General features: G+C 44.6%; 2 protein-coding genes across 2 annotated transcripts in view; one reads left to right on the top strand and one right to left on the bottom strand.

The window, feature by feature from the left end:
• PWP1 (PWP1 homolog, endonuclein) overlaps positions 1-19,535 on the top strand; it is a 320,357-nt gene that overhangs the window by 65,225 nt on the left and 235,597 nt on the right. The window lies entirely within an intron of this gene.
• Positions 3,672-5,832, bottom strand: LOC138287707 (uncharacterized). The gene is made up of 2 exons (XM_069228383.1): positions 4,549-5,832; positions 3,672-4,022 (listed from the first exon to the last, which is right to left on the bottom strand). Exons 1-2 carry the CDS (start codon positions 5,664-5,666, stop codon positions 3,938-3,940), a joined length of 1,203 nt encoding a protein of 400 aa, XP_069084484.1. The 5' UTR covers positions 5,667-5,832; the 3' UTR covers positions 3,672-3,937.

Below are 19,535 nucleotides of genomic sequence, written 5' to 3' on the forward strand. Positions count from 1 at the left end.
CTCCAGTGTGTGTGACGCCCAGCTCACAGGAATGCAGCAGTACACAGATCAGGGGGGTTTCTGTACCTGGTGTCCGTTTCACCATGCAGGCCTGGGTCTCCCATAATGGAACCCAGGGCACTCTATGCATTGTACCATTCACAGGTACAGATATACCCAGTGCAGGTATACAGCATGCATACACTACACAGCACTATATCCTCCCTACACTGTACCACTCACAGGCACACATACACCAAGCACATACATTTATCACTCACCTGCCGCCCAGCACTGTATTCTTCAAGTATTGTGTCACTCATGGGCACACATATACCCAGCACATGCATTCAACATGCACTCACTGCAGAGCACTATATCCTTCACATATTGTACCATTCACAGGCACACATACACCCAGCACATGTATTCAACATGCAGCCACTGCCCAGCACTTCATTATCCTTGTACTGTACCCTTCCCAGGCGCACATACACCCAACAACGATACACCACTTCTGCCTGCCCAGCACTTCACACCAAACCAGTGTAGGCCAAAGAATGAGTTAAGCACACAGCAGTGAAACTTAAAATGAGTGAGTCTGTAGACCTCACTCCAGTTATACCGGTTTAGAAAGACCTACTTACTCCTACTAAACAATGCATGGTATGCTGCCACTACTTGTTAATGCTGCTTAACTCCGGGTGAAGGCAGTAGCCTTCCACCACTATGAGGGTAACTGTTTGGGCGGCTTTCCTAGTCCAGCAAGACTACTACCCTTGAGACAGGCCTGTGCCATGGCGTACATAAGTGTTTGCATATGGCAACAAAAAACTGCATTAGGTATCCAGACATGGGCACACGGGCGGGGTGCACATCCGTTACCATGCAGAGGACATTTGTCCCAAAATAAACATTTTGAAAAACAAGTGTACATCATCATGCCTATACAGTTCCACCAAAATTGCTATTACAATCCCTTCTTTAAACAACTAAACTCAGTATAATGTATAATTATTGAATATTAACTGCTTCTCACACCACATATCCCTATAATATCATTTTAGACCCTCTGACGACACTTAACCATACATTACTAAAAACCTAATTCAACAGGTTAAATGGCATGCAGAAGATGTGAACATCTGCTGATACTTTAAAACATAGGGGAATACTTTATTCACTAAGAATACCACAAAAGCAAAATGTTGTTATTCATATAATGATGCCCCGTTTACTTCAAAACAAAATGTATAGTCTCATTGTCAGATAGTGGTTTCAGGGATGTGGACATTTTTAAGAAATCTATTTGGCCAAGGGACAAACTGTTACACAAATCTACTTGCCCCACCTACTCCATAAATCACTAAGGTAGGCCTGCCTGGAAAGAACCTGCACTGCAATCAGTGCAACATACTCTGCAATATATATTTCAAATACAACTCCGATTATGCAGTGCATGGTCGTGCACCCTTAAATGCAACTATTGTACCGGCTGGTTGTATAACTTGTGTGCAGATGTGTCAGTGTGGTCTGCACCCAATTATCAGTCAGTTTGCATGTGACCGATTTTCATATGTAGAGAAATAGTACCTAAAGACACAATACATACTGATAATTGACTACATTTTTTTGAAGTGTCTTTGGCACAGACTGTGTTGGAATATGAACCTGTAGGGCAGAAGGGTGTTCTCCATCCTAGGGCCAACTCATAGCTGTTCAGCTTCAAAAATACTAACATGTGGTGCTCTGATAAACATGTGGATGAGAATAACTGCACTTCTTGGCAGAGCTTATGAACTGTTCATGGGGATGAAAAATCACATAGCAGAGGTGCTATGGTTCATTGAGGCAGTATCCACAATTACACACCCACAAGAGGCTGTAATGGGCAGTTAAATCAATCTTCACACTCCTGGGCAGGTGTGGTGTGATTATATTATTGCACACTCACCGCAACAGCTACACATTCTTCTCTCACACATGGAGCATATGCAGCACTGGCAGTAGCAGTACAGGGTGTAGTGCTTTCCTCTTATTTAGTTTCTAAGCACTAACATAACACAACAGAAATGCACTTCTGAGGTCAAAGAAGACTTTTATTGTTATTTTATTCTTCCCCAACCACAATGTTTATGAATGAATGACGAATTAGTAGCTTTCAAGTCCGCGTTAATCAAACAAAATATATCAGTTTGCAATATACACAGCAGGTTATATTTATAAGATATTGAATGCAAAGCAAAACAAATACTTCACCGTGTAGGAACTATTTACAGCTACATCTTTCTAAGGTCTGCAAGCTGAGACCCCTGTCAGCCGCGAGAAAGAGTGTCATCTACCCACACGGGATGCTGGCAACTGGCGCCAAGCTCCAGCACGAGGTCCGGCAGATTCGAATCTGACTCTCTGCAGCCTGTTACATTCGTTACAAAGGTGTGCCCCCTCCTCTCAGACCTGGGAAACTGAGCAAGCCTTTTGGAGACTGGCCAGGTCTCCAAGACTACTCCTGTTCCCAAGCTCAAGGGAAGAGAAACAACGCCCATGTACTCTCTCTTATCAGGTCTAGTCTACTGTGAGAGCAAAACATCTTGGTTCTCTGGTGCAAAAACACAGCTTGGAAAAATACAGAACTCCACGTTAAAGGCAATGGGCAGCTAACCTAAATATCAAATGCAATGTCATGTTAAAGGCAATAGGCAGCTAACCTAAATATCAAATGCAATGTCTAGTGTCATGTCAAAGCCAATAGGCATCTAAGCTGAATACAAAATGCAATGTCTTATATCATGTCAAAGCCCATAGGCAGCTGAGCTGAATATAAAATGCAATGTATAATATCATGTCAAAGCCAATAGGCAGCGGAGCTGAATACAAAGTGTAATGTATAATATCATGTCAAAGCCAATAGGCAGCGGAGCTGAATATCATGTCAAAGCCAATAGGCAGTTAAGCTGAATACAAAGTGTAATATATGATATCATGTCAAAGCCAATAGGCAGCGGAGCTGAATACAAAATGTAATATATGATATCATGTCAAAGCCAATAGGCAGAATATCTAATAGCATGTCAAAGTCAATAGGCAGCTAAATTGAATACATCATGTCAAAGTCAATAGGCATGCAATGTCAAAGCCAATAGGCGGCTAGACTGGATACAGCATGTCAAAGCCAATAGGCAGAATACAGAATGTAATGGCTAATGCAATGTCAAAGCCCATAGGCGGCTAAACTGAATACAGAAAGCAATGGCTAATGCCATGTCAAAGCCAATAGGCACAATACAGAATGTAATGACTAATGCAATGTCAAAGCCCATAGACGGCTAAACTGAATACAGAAAGTAATGGCTAATGCCATGTCAAAGCCAATAGGCGGCTCAACTGAACAAAACATACCATGTGCTACTGGTGAACATTGAGCAACTAATATGCGCAGTGGTGAAACACAAAGTCATTGGTCAAAACAAAACTTATCAAATGGCAGGACATTCCGCCCTTTGACCAATGAATTTTTGTTTCATATATCTCTTGTGTCAAACCAAAAACAAAAAACATCAGCACAAAAAAAAAAAAAAACATTATCAGCAAATCAAATTTCAATGATCAAAGCAATCCCTGTAAAGCAATAGAAGTGAATTAACACATTGATCTCATAACCTTTCACATCAGATACATCTACATAGAAAAGACTGGGCAATTTTTTTTTTTTTTTTTTTCTGAATGAGTCTCTAATTCAACAGTGTTAGCAATTTGATGTGGCATGAGTTCTACTCATGTAAAGGTGCACGGTCCACCTGAAAGGTTTGCTGGAAGATAAGCAAAAGTCAGAGTTCCATACGAGAGGGAAAAAAAAAAAAAAACACAGCAAACAAGTTGAACTTGAACTGAAGGCGCAGTTTGCGCAAAATGGATCCATGGTGCTGGCACTTTACTCAGCCAGGTTCAGGTTGGGGATTCAGTCCCTTCCCCGACCCCACACGCACACACCGGAAGGGGGACCACACAGCGCACTCAGGGACAGTGGCGAAACGTGGTCGGATCTGCAAAAGAAACAAGTATGACTTTTCTTGCAAATAACATTTTTCATTTAAACTGCACCCTTCCTCTTTCTTTCCCTGTTTTATAATCAGCAGGACGTTTTTGGGGCCCTTTGTTATATTTTCTGCAGGTTCTGGAGGGTCACTTGGGGCTTCAGCCCACACATCAGTACTGAGGTTTTTATCTGCTGCGCCACAGCTTCCTTTTTCTTGCACTGTCAGAAGGGCTGGGGCAGACTCATTCTTTACCAAACCTCCATTCACTGCACTTTTGTCAATTTGGGCCATTCTGTCTCCAATTTGTATGAATGAATCAGATTCTTTTCTAGGTATCAGCATAATTTCGATTTTTCCTTGGTAATTTGCAGCAATCACTCTCCCTAAAACCTGATCAATTTGCCATTTCTGTTCTGGCAACTTTCCTCTCCCCAACTGCTCTGTGACTGCTTGCATGACAGATTGCTTTTGTGCATGCTGCACAGTTTTTATCAAATCTAGGGGAATGTGCATCTCTCTCATCTCTGCCCACCTGTAAGTGGCTTTTTCACATTTCTGGTGCACCCACATAGCCATCCCCACTAAGGCAGAATTCTGGGTGAACACTTCTCTCTCTGCATTTTTCTCATTAACATCTGCAAGGTAATTGAACCAGTTAGGTGCTAAAACATTATCAAAGAACCAAAAATCAGCATAAAAATGACACATCTCACGTAGCTCTTGCTTTAAAATCTGACACACATTATACAACGCTGTTTCTTCTACTGTGCCAGAAAGCAACATTTCAGTCAATGAATCATTAGTAAAACAAACATGCTTTTTATCTTCAGTGGACACGAATTCAAATGGTGCACACAACTTCATTGGTAATTCTTTTATCTGTGGTACTCTAGCCCTGTCTTGCAAGTACCAGATCCATTGTATGATTCTAGCTAGGGGCACTATTTTCTTTCCTTGTTCATGATTTAAATGTACATAAGTATTTCCTTCTTGCACTGCGCAGAAACCTAAAGTCTGCATTATTTCATTTGCCAAATCACAAGCGCGCAGCTGCATATTATTTTTCACAGTGACCATGTACAAAAGTGTTAGGATTTCTCTCAAATGAGGGCTATTCTTTTTCCAAAAATCAAACAAGCTAATGAAACTCGGGGTGTCTTGCTCTAAAATCCTTCGTTTTACTTTTCGTAAATCACATTCTGGTCTCTCGTCCCTGTTATCAGTTAAGGAATGCACTTTGGCTGCCAAAAACCCTGGCTCACACGGAAACTCAATGCAGCTCGGAGCTGTCTTAACCCCCTCATTACTGGAATGGGACAAGAAAGATTCTTCATTTTTATAACTTTCAGCATTATTTTGAATTATCGTATCCTGGCTAATTTGCTCACGTAAATTCCTATTTTCATGTTCCAACTGCCTACATTTCTCCTGCATTTCTCTGTAAGCAGATAAAGGTATCCAGACCTTTCTGTCATCATTACTTCCAAAACACACTTTTTCTACATATATACAACGGGAATTATTTCTCAAAACAACATCAGGCCTTTTAGCTACACATGCATTTTCTTCTGTAATTCCCCAAACAGAAAACAATTCACAGTTTTTCTTAGCACCATCAGGCAGTTCATCAACACATGTATTCTCAGACATGGTCTGCCGTGCTACTGTGATTCTCCAAACAGAAAACAATTTCTGTAATTCTCCAAACAACAAAAAAACAATTACACTTTTAAAGTGTGCACTTAGAAATCTACTAACTCGTCAAACCCCTTTAATCACCTCTTAATGACCGACCCCACTTCTGGTACCAATTGTAGTGCTTTCCTCTTATTTAGTTTCTAAGCACTAACATAACACAACAGAAATGCACTTCTGAGGTCAAAGAAGACTTTTATTGTTATTTTATTCTTCCCCAACCACAATGTTTATGAATGAATGACGAATTAGTAGCTTTCAAGTCCGCGTTAATCAAACAAAATATATCAGTTTGCAATATACACAGCAGGTTATATTTATAAGATATTGAATGCAAAGCAAAACAAATACTTCACCGTGTAGGAACTATTTACAGCTACATCTTTCTAAGGTCTGCAAGCTGAGACCCCTGTCAGCCGCGAGAAAGAGTGTCATCTACCCACACGGGATGCTGGCAACTGGCGCCAAGCTCCAGCACGAGGTCCGGCAGATTCGAATCTGACTCTCTGCAGCCTGTTACATTCGTTACAAAGGTGTGCCCCCTCCTCTCAGACCTGGGAAACTGAGCAAGCCTTTTGGAGACTGGCCAGGTCTCCAAGACTACTCCTGTTCCCAAGCTCAAGGGAAGAGAAACAACGCCCATGTACTCTCTCTTATCAGGTCTAGTCTACTGTGAGAGCAAAACATCTTGGTTCTCTGGTGCAAAAACACAGCTTGGAAAAATACAGAACTCCACGTTAAAGGCAATGGGCAGCTAACCTAAATATCAAATGCAATGTCATGTTAAAGGCAATAGGCAGCTAACCTAAATATCAAATGCAATGTCTAGTGTCATGTCAAAGCCAATAGGCATCTAAGCTGAATACAAAATGCAATGTCTTATATCATGTCAAAGCCCATAGGCAGCTGAGCTGAATATAAAATGCAATGTATAATATCATGTCAAAGCCAATAGGCAGCGGAGCTGAATACAAAGTGTAATGTATAATATCATGTCAAAGCCAATAGGCAGCGGAGCTGAATATCATGTCAAAGCCAATAGGCAGTTAAGCTGAATACAAAGTGTAATATATGATATCATGTCAAAGCCAATAGGCAGCGGAGCTGAATACAAAATGTAATATATGATATCATGTCAAAGCCAATAGGCAGAATATCTAATAGCATGTCAAAGTCAATAGGCAGCTAAATTGAATACATCATGTCAAAGTCAATAGGCATGCAATGTCAAAGCCAATAGGCGGCTAGACTGGATACAGCATGTCAAAGCCAATAGGCAGAATACAGAATGTAATGGCTAATGCAATGTCAAAGCCCATAGGCGGCTAAACTGAATACAGAAAGCAATGGCTAATGCCATGTCAAAGCCAATAGGCACAATACAGAATGTAATGACTAATGCAATGTCAAAGCCCATAGACGGCTAAACTGAATACAGAAAGTAATGGCTAATGCCATGTCAAAGCCAATAGGCGGCTCAACTGAACAAAACATACCATGTGCTACTGGTGAACATTGAGCAACTAATATGCGCAGTGGTGAAACACAAAGTCATTGGTCAAAACAAAACTTATCAAATGGCAGGACACAGGGTTAACAAGCAAATAAGCACCATTGGTTACTGTACCATTCTCCATCTGGTAGATGTCATATTCTTATCACTTCCAAATTTATAAATACCCAATTGTGAAAAGAACCTAATGCATGGTTAATTGGCACTCTACTGCATTTGTAGTACAGTACTTGTTTTGCACTCCCCCTGAATCTGTGAAATAATAAATCCTTATCCATCACATTGATCCCGTCAACAGGTTGGAGTATAATCTTAGGAGAGGCTATAATAAAATGAGTATGAATCCTCATGCGTTCATAAGTGTCATCGTCCCCTCTACAATTGCATAGTGGTCATGGTCTGTTGGGTCTAAGCATGCTCACTACTTTCAGTGAGAACATAAATCTCTGTTTTTAGCTCACCACTTTGATATCTTGTTTGGAAGGCTTATTGTATCCTTTGGCATTCTTTGAATTTCCACATCACGTAGTGCAGCAAGAATAGATTACAAATGCTGTCTATGAGAATGGGACTGTTTTGAGAATGTGCTCCATATTGCTGCATATTGGAATGGTTACTGGGACATGCTAACTGATTACTGAGATTTGATGATAGCCCAGTATCAGAGGAACCCAGATTCAGAGTGGCTAAAAGCACTCTTTCATATCTTTATAAACTGTTCTTTTGTGTTATCTCTTTGTCTGACAGTGTCAGATGTGGCGTAAGAGCCAGTTCATGATTGCTGTTATTGCAGTTCCATTTAGTAAGTAGTACGTGTGCTGGAGCCATATTTAAAGGCCCTACGGTTTAACTACTGCCCCCATGGCATGTTGCACAGTTGTTCTGGATCCCATCTTGGGAAACTTTCCATAATTTCAATTATTTTGCCCATTGTGTCAAGACTACCATGACCTTCACAGGGGGTGACCAAAAGAAAAGGGTCACAGAGCCTCCCCGGGGGAAGGGTGGTGAGACACCTAAGGACAAAAACAAAGAGTCTTCACTAGGCCCCAAAACCTGCTCAGAAGGGTGGGCCCGAACCTCTTTGCAGTGCACAAATGGATACAAGGGTAAAAACTTTGATCCCAAGAAGGTCTGGTGTCACAACTGTAAACAGCATGGACACAAAACTGGAGACATAGCCTGTCCACCTAGCACTACTCCAGTTACTACTGGAATAGCCAGTCTCCAGGTGGGATCAACAGTGTACCCAGAGAAAATCAGGGTTCACACTGAAGCTACTCAAGTATCTGAGTGTGGGATGGATATAGCCACACTGGCTGCCTGGCCGCCTAACATGCAAAAATACAGGCAGTAGCTCTTAATCAATGGGACAAAGGTAGAAGCCCTGAGGGATAGAGGTGCCAGTGTCACCATGGTAACAGAAACTGGTTTCCCGAGAACACTATTTGCCTGGACAAACCTATCCAGTTATAAAGTCCATCCCATGGATATAGTGACTTTAGAATGGGGAGGGGTTACTGACTTGAAAAAGGTAGTGGGCTCTTCTGCAATTCCAGTGGAATGCTTGCTAGGGAATGATCTGGAGTCCTCCGCTTGGGCCGAGGTAGAGCCCAAAACCCATGCAGCCATGCTGGGAATCCCTGTTGTTGAATAAGTTGTGTGTTAAAACCAGACCACAAAGCAGAACACAGGGTGAAAAAGAAGTGTTGGAGCCTGGAATAATGGCCCAACCTTCCAAGAGAAAAGGTAAGAGGACTGGGGGGCCAGCCTCTGAACAGCAAAAGAAGGAGGACCTCTCTTCCCAAGAGGATGTCTTATCCCCTGAGGGAACTGATTCAATGGAGCTGGAGCCTCCTTGGGTAGAGCTCTTGGGCCCAGGGGGACCCTTAAGGGAACAGCTGTGCCACGGATAAAAAACGTGTCCCACTCTTGAAGGCCTGAGGCAGCAAGCTGCTGCACAGGAGAAGGGCGATGTCAGTGGCTCCCACAGGGTCTGTTGGGAGGATGGACTCCTTTACACTGAGGCCAGAGACCCCAAACCAGGTGCCACTAGGAGAGTGGTAGTGCCTCAGGAGTTTACTCACTTTAGCCAATGACATCCCCCTAGCTGGGCATTTGGGACAAGTCAAAATGTGGAGCAGACGTTTTGGCCCAAATGTCCCAGAAAGTGAAGGAGTTTTGTAGCTCCTATGTCACCTGTCAAGCCAGTGGCAAGACAGGTGGCCACCCTAAGGCCCCCCTCATTCTGCTTCATGTGGTGGGGGTACCCTTTGAAAGGGTTGGTGTGGACATAGTGGGTCCACGTGAGCCACCCACAGCCTCGGGAAACAGCACATACTGGTAGTAGTGGATCATGCTACCAGATACCCTGAAGCAATTCCCCTTAGGTCTACTTCTGCCCCTGCAGTAGCCAATGCCCTGATTAGTATTTCTACCAGAGTGGGTTTTCCTAACACGTTGGTCTCTGACAGAGGTACAAACGTCAGGTTAGCTTACGTGAAACTCATGTGAAATGAGTGTGGAGTGCCTTTCAAATTCACCATACCATCCACAAACTAATGGACTTGTTGAGAGATTCAACAATATAATGAAGGGCATGATCATGGGACTCCCTGAAAAACTCAGAAGGAGATGGGATGTCCTCCTGCCATGCCTACTTTTCGCCTACAGAGAGGTGCCACAGAAAAGAGTAGGGTTTTCACCCTTTGAGCTTCTGTTTGGCCTTTCTGTAAGGGGACCACTGGCACTTGTTGAAGAAGGCTGGGTGAGACCTCTCTGTGAGCCTAAACAAGATGTGGTGGACTAACGGCTTCGCCTCTGCTCTAGGATGGTTTAGTACATGGAAAAAGCATCCAAAAACCTTGAGGCCAGCTAACAACTCCAGAAGTTGTGGTATGACCAAAATGCTGCACTGGAAATATTCCACCCAGGTAAGAAGGTTTGGGTTCTGGAGCGTGTGGCTTCCAGGGCACTTCAGGACAGAGGTAGTGGCCCTTAGCCAATCCTAGAAAAGAGGAGTCAGGTCACCTACTTGGTGGACCTGGGTACTAGCAGGGATGTTAACCAGCTGAAACTCTAGAATGATAGGGCAGCCATAACCATGCTGATGGTTACTGATGAGGATCAGGAAGCAGAGCATGAACCTTTCCCCTGACCTGTCAACTGACCCTAAGGATGGGTCAGTAGATGGAGTTGTCTATTCAGACACCCTCTCTGCCCAACAGCAAGCTGTTTGCATGCAAGTCCCACAGCAGTATGCTGAGCTCTTCTCTTTGACCCCGGTCAGACACGCCTGTGTACCCATGATGTGGACACAGGAGACAGTTTACGTGCCAAAAACTAAATTTATAGACAGTCTGACCAAGTCAAGGAGAGCATCAAAGTGGAAGTCCACAAGATGCCGGAGTTAGGGGTAATAGAGAACTCTGACAGTCCCACGGCTAGCCCAGTGGTTGTAGTCCCCAAACCTCATACCAAAGATGGCAAGAGAGAAATGAGGTTCTGTGGGGACTACAGAGGGCTCAACTCTGTCACTAAGACAAATGCAAACTGTATACCCAGTGCAGATGAACTGATTGACAAATTAGGTGTAGCAAAATTTGTAAGTACCTTTGACTTAACTGCAGAGTACTGCCAAATTAGGATGACACCTGGACCAAAAGAAAAGTACATTCTCTACACCTGATGGGCATTATCAGTTTACTGTTATGTCCTTTGGCTTAAAGAATACCCCTGCCACCTTCCAGAGGTTGGTGAATCAAGTCCTTGCTGCCTTGGATTCCTTCAGTGCAGTATATCTAGATGATATTGCTGTTTTTAGCTCCAGCTGGCAGGACTGTCTGGTCCACCTAAGGAATGTTTTGCAGGCCTTGCAATCAGCAGGCGTCTCTATTATAGCATATAAGTGCCAAATATTGCGGAGCACAGTTGTATATGTGGGCCACCTTGTAGGTGGAGGCCAAGTGCAAACAACCCAAGATTCAGACAATTCTAGACTGGTAAGCTCCAAAAACCCTGAGTCAGGACATTCCTTGGCTTGACTGGTTATTACAGGAGGTTTGTGAAGGGGTGTGGATCCATTGTGACACCCCTCTCAGAACTAACCTCAAACAAGATGCAAAAGAAGGTAAAGGCCCTGAAAGAAGCAATGTGCTCAGCACCAGTTCTTAAAGTTCCAGATTAGTCCAGGCAGTTCATTGTGCAGACAGATGCCTCTGAACATGGAATAGGAGCAGTCCTGTCCCAAACCAATGACGATGGCCTTGACCAGCCTTTTGCTTTCATTAGCAGGAGGTTACTCCCCAGGGAGCAGCGTTGGAGAGCCATTGAGAGGGATGCCTTTGCTGTGGTATAGTCCCTGAAAAAGCTGAGAACATACTTGTTTAGTTCTCACTTTGTTCAAACTGACTCAGGTGGCTAATGCAAATCAAAGGTGAGAACCATAAACTTTTGAGATGGGCCATATCCCTACAGGGATTGGACTTTTTAGAGGAACACAGACCTGGGACGGCCCATGCCAATACAGATGGCCTTTCCAGGTTCTTCCACTTAAATAATGAAGACTCTCTTGTGAAAGGTTAGTCTTGTCCTCTTTTGTTTGGGGGATGGGGCTGTGTAGGAAAGTGAAACTGCTGGGATGGTTACCCCCCACTTTTTGCCTAGTGTTGATGCCAACTTTGATTGAAAGTGTGCTAGAATCCTGCTAACCAGGCCCCAGCACCAGTGTTCTTTCCCAAAATCTGTACCTTTGTTTCGCCAATTGGTACAACCCTGGCACACAGTTAAGTCCCTTGTAAAAGGTACACATGGTACCAAGGGCCCTATGGCCAGGGAAGCTCCCCAAAGGCTGCAGCAAGTATTACGCCACCCTAGGGGACCCCCCACCCAGCACATGTACACTGCATTTGCAGCTAGTGTGTGCTGGTGGGGAGAAAAAGACAAAGTTGACGTGGAACCCCTCTCAGGGTGCCATGCCCACAAACCACTGCCTGTGGCATAGGTAAGACACTCCTCTAGCAGGCCTTAAAGCCCTAAGGCAGGGTGTACTATACCACAGGTGAGGGCATAGCTGCATGAGCAATATGCCCCTACAGTGCCTAGGTCCATTCTTAGACATTGTAAGTGCAGTGTAGCCATATTGAGTATATGGTTTGGGAGTTTGACATTGCGAACTCCACAGCTATGTAATGGCTTCACTGAATATTGGGACGTTTGTTATCAAACTTCTTAGCACAATAACCCCCCACTGATGCCAGTGTGGGATGTATTAAAAAATGCACACAGAGGGCATCTTAGAGATGCCCCTTGTATGTTAATAATTGGATTAGCAAAAGCTTAGACACAATCCTTCCATATACGTTAAGGCCGAGTGGACATAAGAAAAAAGTGCCCTCTGGTTCTCCGAACATCTTAGCCTAATAAAGAGGAAATGTAGGCGGCTGGAGCGAAAATGGAGAAAATCCTATAAGACTTCCTCTAAAGATGAGTATAGGAAGGCTATCAGAAGGTTTCATGCTGAAATTAAAGCAACCCGAAGCGCATATTATGCAGATAAAATCAAACAGAGCTCTAACTCCCCAAAATAAATCTTTCTCCTGTTAAAAGAATTTACCTCTCCTCAGGCACACACAGACACAGTAGAAGCCTCGCATAAACATAGTAATGACTTAGCTGGATTTTTTTCTGGAAAAAATTGCAGAGATCTATTCAAGCTTTCCAATAGATACCCATAGTCCCCAAGTGGTAGATGAGGAGTGTTCCAAGGGTGCAGCAAGATTTACATATATTCCTCCCCTCTCTCCTGAAGCGGTCTCTATGCTATTGACCACCCTTGTCCTTGGAACACATTTGTGGCATGGTGCATCAACAAGTCTGATCCCCTTTCTGCACCTCTCTGAGGTTCTCCTCCTTATTCTCTCTCTTGCCCAGCAAGGCTCTGTTCTGGGCACCCTCAAGGGATATCTGTCAGCTATATCTGCTTTTCTAAGATTACCAGACCAACCTTCTCTGTTTAAATCTTCCGTTGTTGGGAGGCTTCTCAAAAGACTCATACATATGTTTCCTCCTGTCCTGTTCATAATGCCCAAGTGGGATTTGAACTTGGTCCTCATGCCTCATGTGTGCTCCTTTTGAGCCACTCCACAACTGTCCTCTATGCCTCTTGACCCTTAAAGCTACCTTCTTGATTTGCCATCACCTCTGCTCGCAGAGTGAGTGAGCTCCAGGCTCTCTTCAAAGCCACCGTTCCTAGCAGTACATCCTGACAAGGTGGTGCTTCATACCAGGACTTTTTTCCTTCCCAAAGTGATGACACCTTTTCACATAGGCCAGTCAATCACCTTGCCTACTGTTTACGCAGACCCACATCCCTCTCATGTGGAGGAGAGACTCCACCACCTGGATCCAAAAAGAGCGTTGGCATTCTACCTAAATTGTACCAAAAATTTCCGGGTGGATGATCAACTCTTTGTGGGTTATGTGGGTGCGAAAAAAGGAAGGGCAGTGCAGAAGAGGACCATCTCAGGATGGGTAGTCCTCTGCATGAAGATGTGGTACACTTTGTGGAAAAAGCAACCCCCTGAGGGGTTGCACGCTTATTCATCCACAGCAATTGCTGCTACCACAGCGTTAGCACGCAAAGTTCCAACCCTGGATATCTGCCAGGCTGCAACGTCGGCTTCTTTGCATACGTTCACCAAGCATTACTGCCTGCAGAGTCAGGTCTGCAGAGAAGGAAGCTTTGGCCATTCGGTCCTGCAGGATGTTTAGTTGTGATCTGAGTTTGCAGCCCACCACCGGGGGTGGTATTCCGCAGGTATCTACTCTAAGGTAAGAAATCTGCAACTAGAAATCTCTATCAGATGTTCAAGTTAATTACCTTCAGTAACGATATATCTGGTAGAGAATTTTTCTAGTTGCAGATTCCTTAACAACCCACCCATCCTCCCTGCACTGCAAACTGATTTCTAGAGACAGGAACTTCGCTTAAGGGGCCTAGTTTTGGTGCACCATTCTCAGTGTTCTTCATGGCTCTGCTGGCGTTGAAAGTCGTGAAAAGACTGTGATGTCAGAATGCCGGGGTGGCACCTATATATAACCAAGATGTCATAATGGCGACCACGACGCCAGCAGAGTTGGCCGATGCCACCTGATGGCGCACAGGGGTACTGCTCAAAGAAAAATCTCTGGATCCAGTCTGACGCCTGGGGGAAATTCTAAGGTAAGGAATCTGCAACTAGAACATGTCTCTAACAGATGTATGTTAGGGGAGGTAAGTAACTTGTACTTTAATTCAACAGCATACAAATTAAAAAATTTATATTTCAAAAGGAAGGTTGGAGCTTTCCCAAAATTTAGTTTTATATCTAAAAAATGGCGCAATATGCTACACTATAGCATACTACTTTGTTGTTTTTTCTCCTAATGTGTGCTTTCTTTTTGTCAGCGCATAATAGTGCTGCTTCAGTTGAGGCCACCAGTCACCCACATTAGATTCCATTTGCGGTACTTGCCCTGTCCCTAAGAATGAAGAAAAGCATACCAACCTAATTTTCAGCTTTAAGTTTCATATTCCTTCAGCACAACAGAATATTTTAAATTGTCGCTTTTGCTTTTTATGTATCTATACTGTACTAATCTGGTAATATTATTTAATTTTCAAAACTGTCCGGGCCCTGCTCATTAGGCATCGCAGACCCCAAGGGGTCTAGGTGATGTAGTTTCTATGAGAAATGTGTAACACGTTTTTGTTGTGAGTTTTAATTGTCTGATTGGACTTCTCTATTTTTGAATTCTTAACTCCTCCATCGTTGAGGTTATGCCAGCATATCTCAAGTGGCAGGGTCAGATAATCTATATGTATTTATGTGGTCACAATTTGTGTGTTATCAAGGACAATGAGTTTGGTCATTTCCGTGATTTGTTCTGCATTACATTTATCACAGGCTAAGTGCCCTTTGTTGGGGATATGTTTTATACGTGCCTACTTCTGCTGTGTGTGTGCAGTTTACTTTGTACCAAAGTTCTCCACTGTTGGATATTTCATATAATCACATGTTTGAATCATTCCCTGTTGTCAGGCTTGGAGGCCTGTTTACGTGGCCAGGTAAACACTATGTTCGATGGCATCTGTCGCTGTAGATACGCATGTTCTGCAATAGCTCGCCATCTGGTGTTGGGCCGGAGTGTTACAAGTTGTTTTTCTTCGAAGAAGTCTTTCGAGTCACGGGACCGAGTGACTCCTCCTTTTGTCTCCATTGCGCATGGGCGTCGACTCCATCTTCGATTGTTTTTTTTCCGCCATCGGGTTCGGACGTGTTCCTGTCGCTCCGAGTTTCGGAACAGAAAAAATAGTTAATTTCGGAAGATTTTCGTCGGTATTGTTGCGTTCGGGATCGGCGTACTTACATTCAACACCGCATCGAAGATCGAAGAGCTCCGGTGCCCTTCGGGGTAGTTTTTCGATCCTCCGTCGGGGCCTGGTCGGCCCGACCGCGTGCTGAGGAACGCCGATGGAACTGACCCCTTTCCGTTTCTGCCCCAAATGCCACAATAAATACCCCTACACAGACCAACACTTGGTCTGCAACCTGTGCCTGTCACCTGAGCACAGCGAAGACACCTGCGAGGCCTGTCGTGCGTTCCGGTCCCGAAAAACACTCCGAGACCGTCGAGCCAGAAGACTTCAAATGGCGTCCGCACCGACAGCCCGACGGGAGTTCGAGGAACAGGAAGAGGAAGGTACCTTCTCGATCCAAGACTCAGACTCCGAAGGATTCGACGATACACAAACCGTGAGTAAGACGTCGAAAACCACACAAAGAAACATTTACAAGGCCCAAGGGACGCCACTGCCACCAGGCCATGGCTCAACCCATAAAATCGGTGACCGACCGTCGGCACCGAAAAAGGCCCAAACGGTGCCGAGATCGTCCGACTCCGGTCGAGACACCGGCACGCAGCCTTCTCGGGACCGAGAAAGTGCTGGAGACAAGCCTCGACACCGAGATGCCGGTGTGGACACGGCTCGACGCCGAGACAGCGGCACCGAAACAGATCGACGCCGAGAGGTTTCGGCCCCGAAAAGAAAAAAAGTCACCTCGGAGCCGAAAAAACACGCAGACAAAGTTTCCACGCCGAAACAAACTGCAAGCGACCCAGCTTCAGGCTCTTATACAGAAGAGCACTCGCTAACCTCCCAAATGCAGAAGCATAGGTTTGAGGAAGAGCTACAAGCAACTGATGCGGACCATACGCAAAAGCGTATCTTCATTCAGCAGGGGACAGGAAAAATAAGCACCCTTCCCCCCATTAGGAGAAAGAGAAGGTTGGAGTTCCAGACGGAACAAGCACCACAACCAAAAGTGGTGAAAAGAGTTACACCACCACCCTCTCCTCCGCCCGTGATTAACGTTTCACCAGCACAAACGCCATCACACTCCCCAGCTCACACCACCATGAGCCAGGGTGACCAAGACCAGGACGCATGGGACCTATACGACGCCCCAGTGTCAGATAACAGCCCAGAGGCATACCCTACAAAACCATCTCCACCAGAAGACAGCACCGCGTACTCTCAGGTGGTGGCTAGAGCAGCACAATTTCACAACGTAAGCCTCCACTCAGAACAGGTCGAGGATGATTTCTTGTTCAACACACTCTCCTCCACCCACAGCTCCTACCAAAGCCTGCCTATGCTCCCTGGTATGCTCCGGCACGCAAAAGACATATTTAAGGACCCGGTCAAAAGTAGGGCAATCACACCAAGGGTGGAAAAAAAGTATAAGCCGCCTCCTACGGACCCGGCTTTCATCACAACACAGCTGCCACCAGACTCTGTTGTTGTAGGAGCAGCTAGGAAAAGGGCCAACTCTCACACATCTGGAGATGCACCACCCCCAGATAAAGAAAGCCGCAAGTTTGATGCAGCTGGTAAACGAGTCGCAGCACAAGCTGCAAACCAGTGGCGCATCGCGAACTCCCAGGCACTACTTGCGCGCTATGACAGAGCCCACTGGGACGAGATGCAACATCTCATTGAACATCTGCCCAAAGACTTCCAAAATAGGGCAAAACAAGTGGTTGAGGAGGGACAAGCCATCTCCAACAACCAGATCCGCTCCTCCATGGACGCTGCAGATACAGCTGCACGGACAATTAATACATCTGTAACTATCAGAAGGCATGCATGGCTCCGAACGTCTGGATTTAAACCAGAGATTCAACAAGCAGTTCTCAATATGCCTTTTAATGAAAAAGAACTGTTCGGTCCAGAAGTGGACACAGCGATTGAGAAACTCAAAAAAGATACGGACACTGCCAAAGCCATGGGCGCACTCTACTCCCCGCAGAGCAGAGGGAATTACAGCTCATTCCGTAAAACGCCCTTTCGAGGGGGGTTTCGGGGTCAAAGCACACAAGCCAGCACCTCACAAGCCACACCGTCCAGTTACCAAGGACAGTATAGAGGAGGTTTTCGGGGACAATATAGAGGAGGGCAATTCCCTAGAAATAGAGGAAGATTCCAAAGCCCCAAAACCCCTACTACTAAACAGTGACTCACATGTCACTCACCCCCTCCACACAACACCAGTGGGGGGACGAATAGGTCATTATTACACAGCATGGGAAAAAATCACTACAGACACTTGGGTTCTAGCAATTATCCAACATGGTTACTGCATAGAATTTCTACAGTTCCCTCCAAACATACCACCAAAAGCACAAAATTTAACAACACACCATTCCAATCTCCTAGAGATAGAAGTGCAGGCACTATTGCAAAAGAATGCAATCGAATTAGTGCCAAACACACAAATAAACACAGGAGTTTACTCACTGTACTTTCTGATACCAAAGAAGGACAAAACACTGAGACCAATCCTAGACCTCAGAGTAGTCAACACTTTCATCAAATCAGACCACTTCCACATGGTCACACTACAAGAAGTATTGCCATTGTTAAAGCTGCACGACTACATGGCAACTTTAGACCTCAAGGATGCTTATTTCCATATACCAATACACCCATCGCACAGGAAATACCTAAGGTTTGTATTCAAAGGAATACATTACCAATTCAAGGTACTGCCTTTCGGATTAACAACCGCACCAAGAGTCTTTACCAAATGTCTAGCGGTAGTCGCTGCACACATCAGAAGGCAGCAAATACATGTGTTCCCATATCTAGACGACTGGCTAATCAAGGCCCATTCGTTAATAGAGTGCTCAAATCACACAAATCATATCATACAAACCCTCTTCAAACTAGGGTTCACCGTCAATTTCACAAAATCAAAAATTCTGCCACGCAAGGTACAACAATACCTGGGAGCCATAATAGACACATCAAAAGGAGTAGCCACTCCAAGTCCACAAAGAATTCAAAATTTCAACACCATCATACAACGCATGTATCCAACACAAAAAATACAAGCAAAGATGGTATTACAACTCCTAGGCATGATGTCATCATGCATAGCCATTGTCCCAAACGCAAGACTGCACATGAGGCCCTTACAACAATGCCTAGCATCACAGTGGTCTCAAGCACAGGGTCACCTTCTAGATCTGGTGTTAATAGACCGCCAAACTTACCTCTCGCTTCTGTGGTGGAACAACATAAATTTAAACAAGGGGCGGCCTTTCCAAGACCCAGTGCCACAATACGTAATAACAACAGATGCTTCCATGACAGGGTGGGGAGCACACCTCGATCAACACAGCATACAAGGACAATGGAACGTACATCAAACAAAACTGCATATCAATCACCTAGAACTTCTTGCAGTTTTTCAAGCACTAAAAGCTTTCCAACCAATAATAGTTCACAAATACATTCTCGTCAAAACAGACAACATGACAACAATGTATTATCTAAACAAGCAGGGAGGGACGCACTCCACGCAGTTAAGCCTGTTAGCACAAAAAATTTGGCATTGGGCAATTCACAACCAAATTCGCCTAATTGCACAGTTTATACCAGGGATACAAAATCAACTCGCAGACAATCTCTCTCGAGATCACCAACAGGTCCACGAATGGGAAATTCACCCCCAAATACTGAACACTTATTTCAAACTCTGGGGAACACCTCAGATAGACTTGTTTGCGACAAGGGAGAACGCAAAATGCCAAAACTTCGCATCCAGATACCCACACAAACAATCCCAAGGCAATGCCCTATGGATGAACTGGTCAGGGATATTTGCTTACGCTTTTCCTCCTCTCCCTCTCCTTCCTTACCTGGTAAACAAACTCAGTCAAAGCAAACTCAAACTCATATTGATAGCACCAACTTGGGCAAGGCA

Source organism: Pleurodeles waltl, chromosome 4_1 (assembly GCF_031143425.1).
Source record: "Pleurodeles waltl isolate 20211129_DDA chromosome 4_1, aPleWal1.hap1.20221129, whole genome shotgun sequence".
Taxonomy (NCBI): Eukaryota; Metazoa; Chordata; class Amphibia; order Caudata; family Salamandridae; genus Pleurodeles; species Pleurodeles waltl.